We start from the raw sequence: 10871 nt of genomic DNA, 5'->3' as shown, positions 1-10871 counted from the left end.
AATCCTAGCTACTTGGGAGGCTGAGATCAGGAGGATCGAGGTTCAAAGCCAGCTCAGGCAAATAGTTTGCAAAACCCTGTCTTGAAAACACCCTACATGAAAAATGGCTGGAGGAGTGGCTCAAGTGGTAGAGTGACTGCCTAATAAGTGTGAGGCTCTGTGTTCAAACCCCAGTACCACCAAAGGAAAAAAAATAGGTTAAAAAAAAAATTAATGGACCTCTTAACCTAAATAAAAAGAAACAGTCCGGGCACCAGTGGCTCATACCTGTAATCCTAGCTACTCAGGAGGCAGAGATCAGGAGGATCACAGTTCAAAGCCAGTCCAGGCAAATAGATCTAGAGACCCTATCTTAAAAAAACACATCACGAAATAGGGCTTGTGGAGTGCCTCAAGGTGTAGACACTCAGTTCAAACCCCATTATGAAAGACAAAAGCTGCTCCTATCAGTCAAGAAAGTCCGAGGGTTTTAGGAGCTCTCTGACAGGAGCTGGGGACAAAGACCAAATCTATTTCATGTTTCGTCATAGAAGGTGAGTTCCAAAGTAACCAGCTCAGAGATCAGGCGGCCACCTCAGGAAAAGGTTGAGGTATTGCCTCTAACAAGCACAGAATCATCTGAATCCTTAAATTGGGGGCATGACTAATCTGACAAATTTAAAATTAGGTACAACTGATTATCTTCCCATGCCACAAACTGGGCCTATTCATGACTCTCCTGGAAATCTCTGGGACTTTGGGGGCTTGGCTACCAACCTCACTGAAACTGCTTCTGCTTTGGCAAATCAGCCCTCATGGGATCTGCCTCCTGGATTCCACCCTCCAGGGCAGGCGGGCGAGAATGGAAATGTCGTGACCAGTCCACAGTGTTATCGTCCAGGTGAGGCACTGTTTTTGCTACGGCTCCTCCTGCCCTGATTTTGAGAGATACAGTCTTGCTATGTAGCCCAGGCTTGGCTTAAACCCGTGATCCTCTTGCCTCAGTCTCTCAAGTGCTGGGATTACAGATGTGAACCACCACACCCAGCATCTACACTCTGATTTCCTAAAGTGGAGCATTGGCTCAGCGGGAGTTTTGTTGCATATGTTTCTAATCAAAGGTTTTAACAGGCCAGGCTCATCACCACCATCCGAAAGACAAGATGGCAGTCAGAGCTGACAGGTGAATTGGAGCAAATGGGTGGCTGACTTGGGAGGGGCCCACATCTGGCTCTAGAGCCCTCAGACTCAGGGCCCTCGTGATAGGCGGCAGCTAGCCGTGAGCAATGAGGGGATATGAAACAGGAACCTAACTGTAGGATTCTTTAAGGATGGGAGGTCTCTGTGAGGTGCACGTTGTGATTAAAACTTCCCAACTCTCAGGTGACAAGCCCATTAAGATCAAAATAGCCCACCAAGGTCAGGTCTGAGTCCCCCACCTGCCCTAAGGTAGGTCTGCTGACATCAGTTCTTGAGCAACAGACCTTCACTGAACTAAAACAGAGCCACGCCTGTAGACCTCATGTGCACACTGTAATTCTGTAAACTCACCCTCGCCTCCTGACATAGTTGCTTACCCATGACCTGTAGGCTGGACTCAAACCCAAAGGCTATTATTAGTCTTACCCTAGAGCCATCCAGCTTTCAGTGAATTGAAATCGTATTCCTGAATGAATAACAAAATAAAGTGTATTCCTTTCCTACTAAACTTTATCACTTTCACTACATTCTCAAGTCTTGCCTGAATTCTCTCAAGAAGCAAGAATTGAGAAAGGTGCACTAGCCTTCCAGTAATGGCAACACTGCAGTCCTCCCCACCTTCTACCCCAGCAGCATCCCCTCCCAGTTCCAGGCTTGGTGAGTGGACAGATATTCCTGCTGGGAGAGGGTGCTGGGGCTAAGTGGCAGATGAGGCCACCCTGAGGGTGAGTGGTCCTCAGGAGAGCAGTTATCTGCCTAAGAGCTTTGTGGCCTGAGCATGTCAATGTCACTTCACCTTTCTTTGTGGCATTAATAGCACCTTCCTTGCAGGTGGCTATGAAGTTTTTTTTTTTTTGCAGTACTGAGTTTTTGAACTCAGGGCTTCACATTTGCTAGGCAGGCACTCTACCACTTGGGCCACTCCAAATAACTTGTTATTTTCAAGATAGGGTCTCATGAGCTATTTGTTTGGGCTAGCTTTAAACCACAATTCTCCTGATCTCTACCTCCTGAGTAGCTAGGATTTCAGGTGTGAGTCACTGAGCCTGGCTGATTGTGAAGATTAAGTGAATTATGATTCCTGGACTCCATGGACAGTGAGCACCAGCCTCCCTGCTCACCAGCACCTGGGCCCTGTAGCCAAGGCTGCTTCCAGCTCTACTGAGGTCTCCCAAGTGGAGAGGCACTGAGCAGACCCCAGGCTTCTGCCTGCTACTGGGATTGTCCAGGAGTGGGGGACTGGCTGACTGGGAGGTGAGCTGCTGAGGACTGGAACTGAGACGGACAGGGCCTGTGATAAAGATGCACTCCAGAATCACTCCTGCTGATTCGTTGAGGGTCAGTCCCTGTGTAACTTCCCTCCAAAGAGCTCCTCCGGTCCCACCCCTGCCCAGGCCAGTAAATGGCTTTTTTCTGTCAGTCCTGGGGTTCGAACTTGGCCTCATGCTTGCTAGGCAGGTGCTCTACTAGGTGAGCCAGTCCATCAGCCCCACAGTGAATGGCTTTTGTAAGGAGTGGACACTTACCCTGCCCCTCCTGAGACAGGAGGAGACCTGAGGCCCTCCCCTTCCCACATCTGTGCCCAGCCTCCTAGGCACCTTTTTTCCCATCACCCAGAACTCAAGTCCTGGCAACCGGCAGGGTAAAGTGCCTGGGGATCTGGAGGCCAAAGGTTCAGCACCTTGGAGAGGGTACAGCCTGTGCCCTGTGGGGTGATGCAGTTTTTCAGTCTCCTCAGCACCTGGGCAGATGTGTAGGCATTTGTCCCAGGGAACTCCTGGGGGGAAGAGGCAGGATTTGAATGTAGGTGTGGATCCAGAGCAGAGGCTATCACCCAGCTAAGCTCCTGATGCGCTTACACAACTCAGGTAATAGGAATCGACAGCCCCGCTGGTCCCCTGCGGACCCCAGGACCTACCCTGGAGTGGCTGGATGGGACTTGCCTTAGCCCTGTGAGAGGCCTGAGTTCTCAGTACATACTGTGGTGGCTTCAAAAGAAGAAACCAAGCTCCTGGGCGGCCCCACCCTGATCCCATCAACCCTACAGCCCTGGGACTCAGTGGTCAATGACCTTGTTGATGGCTTGAATGGCTCATCAGCTTCCTAGGGCAGATCTGGGGCTAGTCGGATGACTGCTGTGTCCTTCTGTACAAGGTAATGTCATTGTTACTGTATAGACCCTAACACCTGTTAAGTGAAAATTAATGCTGAGGTGGCTTCTGCTGGGACCAGCAAAGGTCAGGGGACGGACTTCAAACTTTGTTATAAATACACGTGTTTGCTGAGGGCAACAGAGGGCAGAGAGGCGGTGCTGTACAGAGCTGGTATAGGCTTGGGGCTGAATGCCACAGTGAGAAAGACAGACACAGAAACACAGAGTCCGCCCAGCAGGGCAGGCCAGGCAGCATTCTGGGGCCTGTAACACTTGGGTGGTGGGCGAGCCAGCACGGGGTCTTGTCCAGGGTTGGGGAGGCCCGGGTACCCTGGAGGCTCCCTGGTCCAGTCCAAGATCCTGGGCGGTGTTGGCAGTGGCACCTGGGCTCAGCTCACATCATTCAGGGCCTGGTGGGACATGAGGGAGCTCAACAGGGTGCACAGGGTATGAGGGGCAAGGACAGCTGCCAGGGAGCCTGGGTCCCCCACTGCCCAGCAGGCCCCTCACCTTGCGGGCAAACTCAGGTAGCACAAAGGCCGAGCGGTGCACATCAGAATTGTAGTACTTCAGCTGCATCTGTTCAACCTGTGTCTGCGTCAGGTGCTGCACGGGCTCCTGGAAGTTGGTTCTCTGAGGCCAGGGAAAGCAGGGCATCAGGTGCCAGGGCTCGCTCAACCTCCGCCCCCACCCCAGGTGCTGGTGGCCCTCAGCTCACTGGGTTTTTGCTACACAGCATGAAGCCGATCTGGCCGCTGGGGTAGGTGGGGATGGTGCAGTAGGCGTAGCCCACCACAGGGAACAGCGACTTGCAGAACTGCCGCATCTCCTTGATGAGGTCCAGGTGCAGCCACTGGCACTCACCTGGGGAGGCAAGGGTCAGTGTCAGCAAGGAGCCCACCCTGCCCACTGGGAGCAGCACCTCATCGGCCACCACTACCCAGCCTCACTCACCTTGGCAGCAGAGGATCCCATCCTCCTTGAGTGCCGTCTTCATGAGCTGGTAATAGGATTCCTTGAAGAGGCTCTCAGCAGGACCTGCAGGGCAAAGGGGCGACCATGACCACCTCAGCTGAGGCCCTGGGGTCACTGTCACCTCCCATACAAACCCACACACTTGCCCAGTGGCAAGAGTGTAGATTTGGCCCCCAAGCCTGTGGAATCCAGAACCGACCATGGGTGCACAAGTCCACTGCCCTGGTATCTGAGGGACTCCACATTTGAATTCCACTCCAGGGAGATCCTAATTGGTACTGCAGCAGAGGAACCCACATTCTGGCCTTGGTTCAGGACCAGAGCCCATCCCCACCTCAGTGCTGGCCAGTCAAGCACGGAGGCTGAAGAAAATGGGCTCAGGCTCCCAACGTGTGAAGTTTGGGCGGGCAGTTTCTCCCTACTGCCCTGAGTCTTGTTTGAGGTGGGTGACAACCGATAGGGAAGGGTGTAGCTCTAGTTTTGGGGGCCAGCCCTCTGCTGGAGGGTGTGGGGCCCCAAGCTCTTGCTTACCCATAGGGTCTGAGGAGTCGGTGATGATGACATCGAAAGCGTCTTGGTTCTTTTTCATGAACTCAAAACCGTCGCCCACGTGTAGGGTCAGCTTTGAGCTAGAGTAGCCAATGGCCATGCCTGGCAGGAACTTCTTAGAGACTTGGATGACATCCTGGGGACAGGGACAGGAGGGACCATACTGGGCCATGGGGGCTAAGGACTCTGGCTTCAGACAGTCAAGTAGAATTCTCAGCAGCCCCTGAGATGTCACAGCCAGGTCTCCTTGGACAAACTCTTCCCCCTTTGGAACCTCAGTTTCCACATCTGAAACGGGGAGAACTCTTGTCCTTCTGCTCCTCAGGCGTCATCTTCACCATCCCTGTCCTCTCCCTGTCTACGTGTAGCTTTCCTATTTCCTATTTTAGATGGTTGCAATTTCCACCCCCCAGTCAGAGCCTTCCCCTGCCTTCAGTCATTCAGCAGTTCCTCACTCAGGCCTCAGCTCAAATGCTATCTCCTGAAGGTCTGTCCTGACACCTTCTACTCTTCCTTACCCCTATCCCTGTCAAGTCTCATCAGGTCACCCTTCGATGTCTCCAGGAACCCAGAACAGCAGCTCCAAGGGTAGGGACAGACCTGGCCATGGTTGTACCTCCTGCAGTTGAAACTGCTTTGACCCTGCCTGGGACTTAAAATTAGAAATCAGTTCTTATCTCACTAAGCGCTAACAGCCAGCATACCCTATGTGCCATGGGCTTTTCAGAAGAGGACACAGGCCTGAGAGGGGCAGCACCTTTCCCTAGGGCGTACAGCCAGGCCTGGCTGGGCACTACCTGCTCCAGGGTCAGTACCAGGTGGGGAATTTGACTGGGCTGGTACACCTGTAAATGATAACGCAGGCGTCCTAAGCTAAGCGAGGACAGAAACCTCCCGTGGAGCAGAAGCTTGCTTGATCTTGATTTTCAGTACAGACTGGGAAGGTGGGGCCTCATGATCCTCCTGACCCTTTGGGTTTTAAGCAGGTGTCAGAAAAGTTACCTCAAGGATAATTGACCTGTGGTGGCCCGGTGTTCATAGTGACATTACTTTTTGATCCTTCGGTGTTGGCTCTTATACTCACCTCATCAATCTCGCACTGGACCACTGACTCCACCGAGGGGTGCTTTATCACCTCTCGCAGGACGCCCCCATCTCCACCACCAATGATCAGTACCTGGGGAGGGGGTGCAGTCAGAAGCAGGGTCTCTGCAAGTCTGGGTGGCAGTGGGCAGCCAGGACAGAGCAGATCCACACACACAGACCCATCTAGAGCAAGGCCGTTTTTCAGCTACTCTGAGCCCCTCTGCTTAGACACCCTTCCCTGCCTCAGCAATCTGGCACCAGGCGCCCCATTCTCCTGCAAGTCCAACCCAGGGTGGCTCTAGGTTTCAGGCCTGGGCAGGGACTGCTGCTCAGAGATCATGCCAGCCCCCACCCCCTTCAGAGGGGGGGCTCCCGTCCCCTCTCCCCCACTTGCTAGCACTTTCTCTGAATGGCACGCCTGGGACCTCCCCTGCCAGCCCCGCTCCTCGGGACATGAGCGGTACCTTTCGGGGATTGGGGTGGCTGCAGAGAGGCAGGTTAGCTATCATCTCCTGGTAAGAGAACTCGTCTCTCTCCGTGCACTGGATGACGCCATCCAGCACCAGCACGTTGCCATAGGTCTTACTGCGGGCGAAGTGACAGTCGGTGGCCTGGGTCTTCTGGAGTGGGAGGAACGTGCCCCAACCCGCCCAGAGTGCGTAGAGTCGCCCCCGCCCCGCCACAGGATCCCAGGGATGAGTAGCGAGGGTGACACGTGGCAGGGACCGGCAGGGTGGGGTGGCACTGGGGTCCCTCGGCTGACGTGTCCCGGGACGGACATGTGGAGCGCAGCGCATACCGTGGCTCCCAGCCGCCCAAGGCCCGCCCGGAATGCCAGCCCCAGCTCAGGCACACGGGGTTCAGAGCAAGGGAGGGACCAGGGCAGGAGCCGGGCCTACTTCTCGAGAACTTCTGACAGTTCTGCAGAGGGCGGGCGGGGGACAGGGCCAGCTGGGGGGCGTCGGGAGGAGGGAGGCAGGGCAGGGTCCGGCCTGAAGAGTGGGTGGCTGGACCAGACTTAGGGCAAGACGACGGCCGGCTGGCGTCGCGGCTTGCACGGGGTCCTGTGGGGTAGGCAGCGGGTGGTCTGGGCTGAGAGCCCGTGGCGGTACCTTCGGAAGACAAGGATATCCTGGTACCGCGAGCGCTGGTGGTGGAGCAGCTGCTCCACCTGCAGCGACAGGGCCTGGCCGGGCCACAGGCTGCATGTCTCACGAAACCAGCCTTCGCGGATGGTGGCGGGGCCGGGCGCGGCGGGGCCGTCGGGGCCGGGCTCCATGGCGGGCAGGCGGCGCGGGCCCGGGACTGCAGGCCGCGCGGAGCCGCAGCACAACGGGACCAGCTCCGCCCGCCGCCCGCACCGCAACCTAACCCTCCGGGGGGGCGAGGCCTACCAGCGGGGGCGGAACTCCAATCCTCCAATGGCTGCGCGGGAGCGGGCTCACGACGAATCGGCGGCGCGGTCTCTCCGAGCGCTCATTGGCTGCTGGCACGCTGCGTGTCGCCAATTGGCTATGGTGCGCCATCCATCAGCTGCATCAGGGTAGGGCGGCCCACTCCAGGGGCCACGTGGGGCCCTGCCGGGCAGGGGGCCGCAGCCGCGGATGGGTTCCGGGGCGGGCTGCGCTGGCGGAAGGGGTTCGGGTACCTCCTCCGGCCGCGCGGGCTGTACTCTGCTCACTCGCCGTGCCTGCGGGCGCCGAGGGTCGCCCGGCCCGGGCCGAGGGGCTGCGGGATGCTGGAAGGGAGGGCGCTGACGTCTGCGATCCGCGCGATGTGGGGCGCAGGGTGTGCCGCCCGGCCCCAGGCGGTGGGTCGCACAAGGGGCGCGGGCGGCTACATTGTTGGGCCAAGCGTTACGTTGTTGCGCCGGAGGGAGGATAGAATGTATTTCCTCGCCGTGCCGGCAGATTTGGCTCCGCGCCGGACGTGAGCAGATTGTGTGGTTAGTCCGGGGGCAGAGGATTTTTATTTACTTGAAATGATCGCCCACAGCCTGCGATATGACAAGCTGTATTTAGCTGTTCTCCTGCAGATTTTCCTGGGCCATGAGTGAGTGGGTTCCTGCTGCTATTGAATAAGAGTAAATTTCTAAACGAGTTTCTAAATTTACCAGCAGTGGCCAGGAAGAGGTCCAACACATGCATATTCAGTACCAAAAAGCCTGCCACACAATTTTTTCGTTTTTGAAGGGTGGGCGGGAATGTGCTGTTTTTAAGAAAATGTCAAGAACTTCTCAGAATCACATTACGCATGCTAATTACCGAATATTAAATGCTAATTGCTCCATGCGGGGCTCGAATGCCAAAGAGAGATGATGGAACTGGTGTGAGCTGTTCGTGACTCGGTGGCAGGGATGTCTTTTGACTGACGCTCTGCAGCCTCCACCCGGAGTGGGAGCGCGTTCCCCGTAGCAGGCTGAGGGCACATGTAGGAGCCTCAGACCTGGCAGCAGTAATGCCTCTCACTGAATTCAGTTCCTTTTAAAGGGGAGGTCAGCCAGGGTGCTTAAAGAATTGCCAGGGCCTGAGCCAGAACTTACTCACACAGTGGCTAAAATGGAGTCACTCTGGCTTTACTGGGTCCAGCCATCAAGACAGTTCTGCCTCTGGGTTATAGATGCCTAATTACTTGTCTGTGTGCCCTGAGCCAGACTGCAAGTTCATGAGGTTACGGATGTGGTCCGGAGGTGGCAGAGCCTGGACGACAGGCTGAAGCTCTGTACCTTGTGCATCAACTTCTGCCTAGATAGTGCATGGCTGAGGCCACCCCGTCTCTCCTAAGTGGAACAAAGCTGCTCCAGCATGTGTCCTCAGTGAGGAATACCAGAAGTGACATCCTTGTCCTCCTATGGAGGAGGGGACCCTGGCCTTGGTTTCCACAGAGTACCTTTCACATCCAAGAAAACAAAGGCCCTGTGAAAACTATAGGCAAAAAAGTCCCCAAATACACAGTAGCATAAGCTCAGAAATGGCACCCAAGTAAAGATCAGCAGGAGAAACTAGGGTTTTGCCAGTTTTGCTGTAGGCCCTCTAAAACAAAGTGTTGCTGACTGGCCTGGCTCCTAAGTGCTGACAGTTTATACAGGAGGAGGAGAGGGTGAGGGCAGAGGTGAGCCAGTGGCCACTGGCCAAGTAATGGTGACACTGGGGCTGCCACATGGTGTCTGACACTGGAGCGATTAGGCACTCAGCACTTGAGAGTCATTTTTATGGCATTGTGTTCAACTAGGCAGACAGCTGTGGTTGAGTGGGAACAAATTTGGCCATGATGTAGTGTGACTTGGTTGAAAAGCTTATGGCAAACTGCCTGAGACAGTGAGCAGCAGGGAACCCAGGCTCAGTCCTCTTCCACCTCCCACCCTGCAGTCATGGGGCCCCTCTTCCAGCACAGCAGTTCCTGTGCTGCACATGCTCATCAAGCACTTTTCTTCCTGATTGACAGCAGTGCATGACTCCCCCGCCCCCACCCCGCCACCGTCTTCATGTGTCCCTTCTCAAGTGTCCACCCTGTGGCTTGAGGTTGCAGGCTGCAGTGGATGGAGCTGAGAGCTGAGGCAGGCTAAAAATAGATAAAGTTCAGGACTCAGAAAAATAGTAACTGTGCTTTGGCTCAGGGACCACCCTCACCTGGTCAGGAATGGCCCATGGATGGAAGTCACCTGGTTCCTCCCTTCCCATAGATTAGCATAATCTTTAAAAGTACCTGAGAAAGAGAAGCACTCTCTCTCTCTGCCAGCTGACTCCACCTGTACCCACCATGCTCCCTCTTGTATTTCTTTCTTTCTTTTTTTTTTGCTGTATTGGGGTTTGAACTCAGGGCCTTCACCTTGAGCACCAGCCCTATTTTTGTGAAGGTTTTTTTTGAGATAAGATCTTGCAAGCTTTTTGTCTTGGCTGGCCTCAAACTGTGATCCTCCTGATCTCTGCCTCCTGAGTAGCTAGGATTACAGGTGTGAGCCACAGGTGTGAAGCCCTTCCCTAACTTTTAGTAACTCCATTTACACCCACATGTCCTGCCATGGGTTCTTCTATGTGAGACAAAGAATTTGGAAGTCTTCTGATCACAGAGCTACAGCTTCTCCAAGACCCCCAAAGACTCCCGTCTCTACCCTAGGCCTTCTGTACACTAGTAAAACCAGGGACTATCCAGTTGCCGACCTTTTATTTTGCAAGAAGGGACAATTAAAAAGACCTCAAATGCTGAGCACCGGTGACTCATGCCTGTAATCCCAGTTACTCAGGAGGCAGAGATCATCAGGAAGACCTCAGTTCAAGGCCAGCCTGGGAAAACAGTTCACAAGACCCTATCCTGAAAAAGCCCACCACACACACAAAAAAGGACTGGTGGAATGGCTCAAGGTGTAGGCCCTGAGTTCAAATTCTAGTATTGCAAAATAAATAAAAAGACCTCAAACTCCTGTCATTTATGTGCCCACCTGAAAAACAAACAAACAAATACTCAAACAGACCAAGCTAGTAAGGATGGGGATCATTTCAACTCCACTCAACTTCATTTCATTTCTGGCCAGCAGTGAGCACAGTGTACCTGCTTGGCCAGGCCTAGGGTGACCCTGACAGGCTAGTGGAGCTGGGGTCAGCTCTTCTGACTCATTCCCTAGGCCTCTAGCTCACTACTTGTTGGGACTTTCTCCCTTCCTCTGCTTAACAAAATGTTTTACTTGAGACACTCTGTAAGGACTCACTGTGGCCCAGGCTGGCCTGAAACAACACACTATCCTCCTGTCCCGCTGCCTCCTGAGTATTGGGGTTACAGGCAGGCGCCACCACACCTGGCTTCTTCCCTTCCTGTCCAATCACCTTTCATGAAATCTCCCTCCTCAGTCATCCTCAGTGGAAAATAATTTCTCATCTTTAAAAATTTCCACCTGGTTGGGTACAGTGGCTCATACTTATAATCCTAGCTATTT

General features: G+C 54.4%; 1 protein-coding gene across 1 annotated transcript; it reads right to left on the bottom strand.

Moving 5' to 3' along the window:
- Positions 1-3437: 3437 nt before the first annotated feature.
- On the bottom strand, positions 3438-7271 carry Srm (spermidine synthase). The gene is made up of 8 exons (XM_020168606.2): positions 7054-7271; positions 6406-6526; positions 5940-6032; positions 4838-4991; positions 4286-4369; positions 4050-4195; positions 3842-3964; positions 3438-3741 (listed from the first exon to the last, which is right to left on the bottom strand). Exons 1-8 carry the CDS (start codon positions 7218-7220, stop codon positions 3721-3723), a joined length of 909 nt encoding a protein of 302 aa, XP_020024195.1. The 5' UTR covers positions 7221-7271; the 3' UTR covers positions 3438-3720.
- Positions 7272-10871: the final 3600 nt, after the last annotated feature.

Source organism: Castor canadensis, chromosome 7 (assembly GCF_047511655.1).
Source record: "Castor canadensis chromosome 7, mCasCan1.hap1v2, whole genome shotgun sequence".
In the NCBI taxonomy this organism is placed as follows: Eukaryota; Metazoa; Chordata; class Mammalia; order Rodentia; family Castoridae; genus Castor; species Castor canadensis.
This window is presented reverse-complemented; position numbering and strand designations above follow the sequence as displayed.

Bases quoted from the DNA above. Each gene is read 5' to 3' on its own strand.
- Srm (XM_020168606.2), bottom strand. From the start codon at position 7,220: ATGGAGCCCGGCCCCGACGGCCCCGCCGCGCCCGGCCCCGCCACCATC. The intron at 4,370-4,837 runs GTAAGCAAGAGC...TTTGCCCTGCAG, and splicing joins CGACTCCTCAGACCCTATGG to GTCCTGCTGAGAGCCTCTTC. The intron at 3,742-3,841 runs GTGAGGGGCCTG...ATGTCCCACCAG, and splicing joins TACCTGAGTTTGCCCGCAAG to GCCCTGAATGATGTGAGCTG.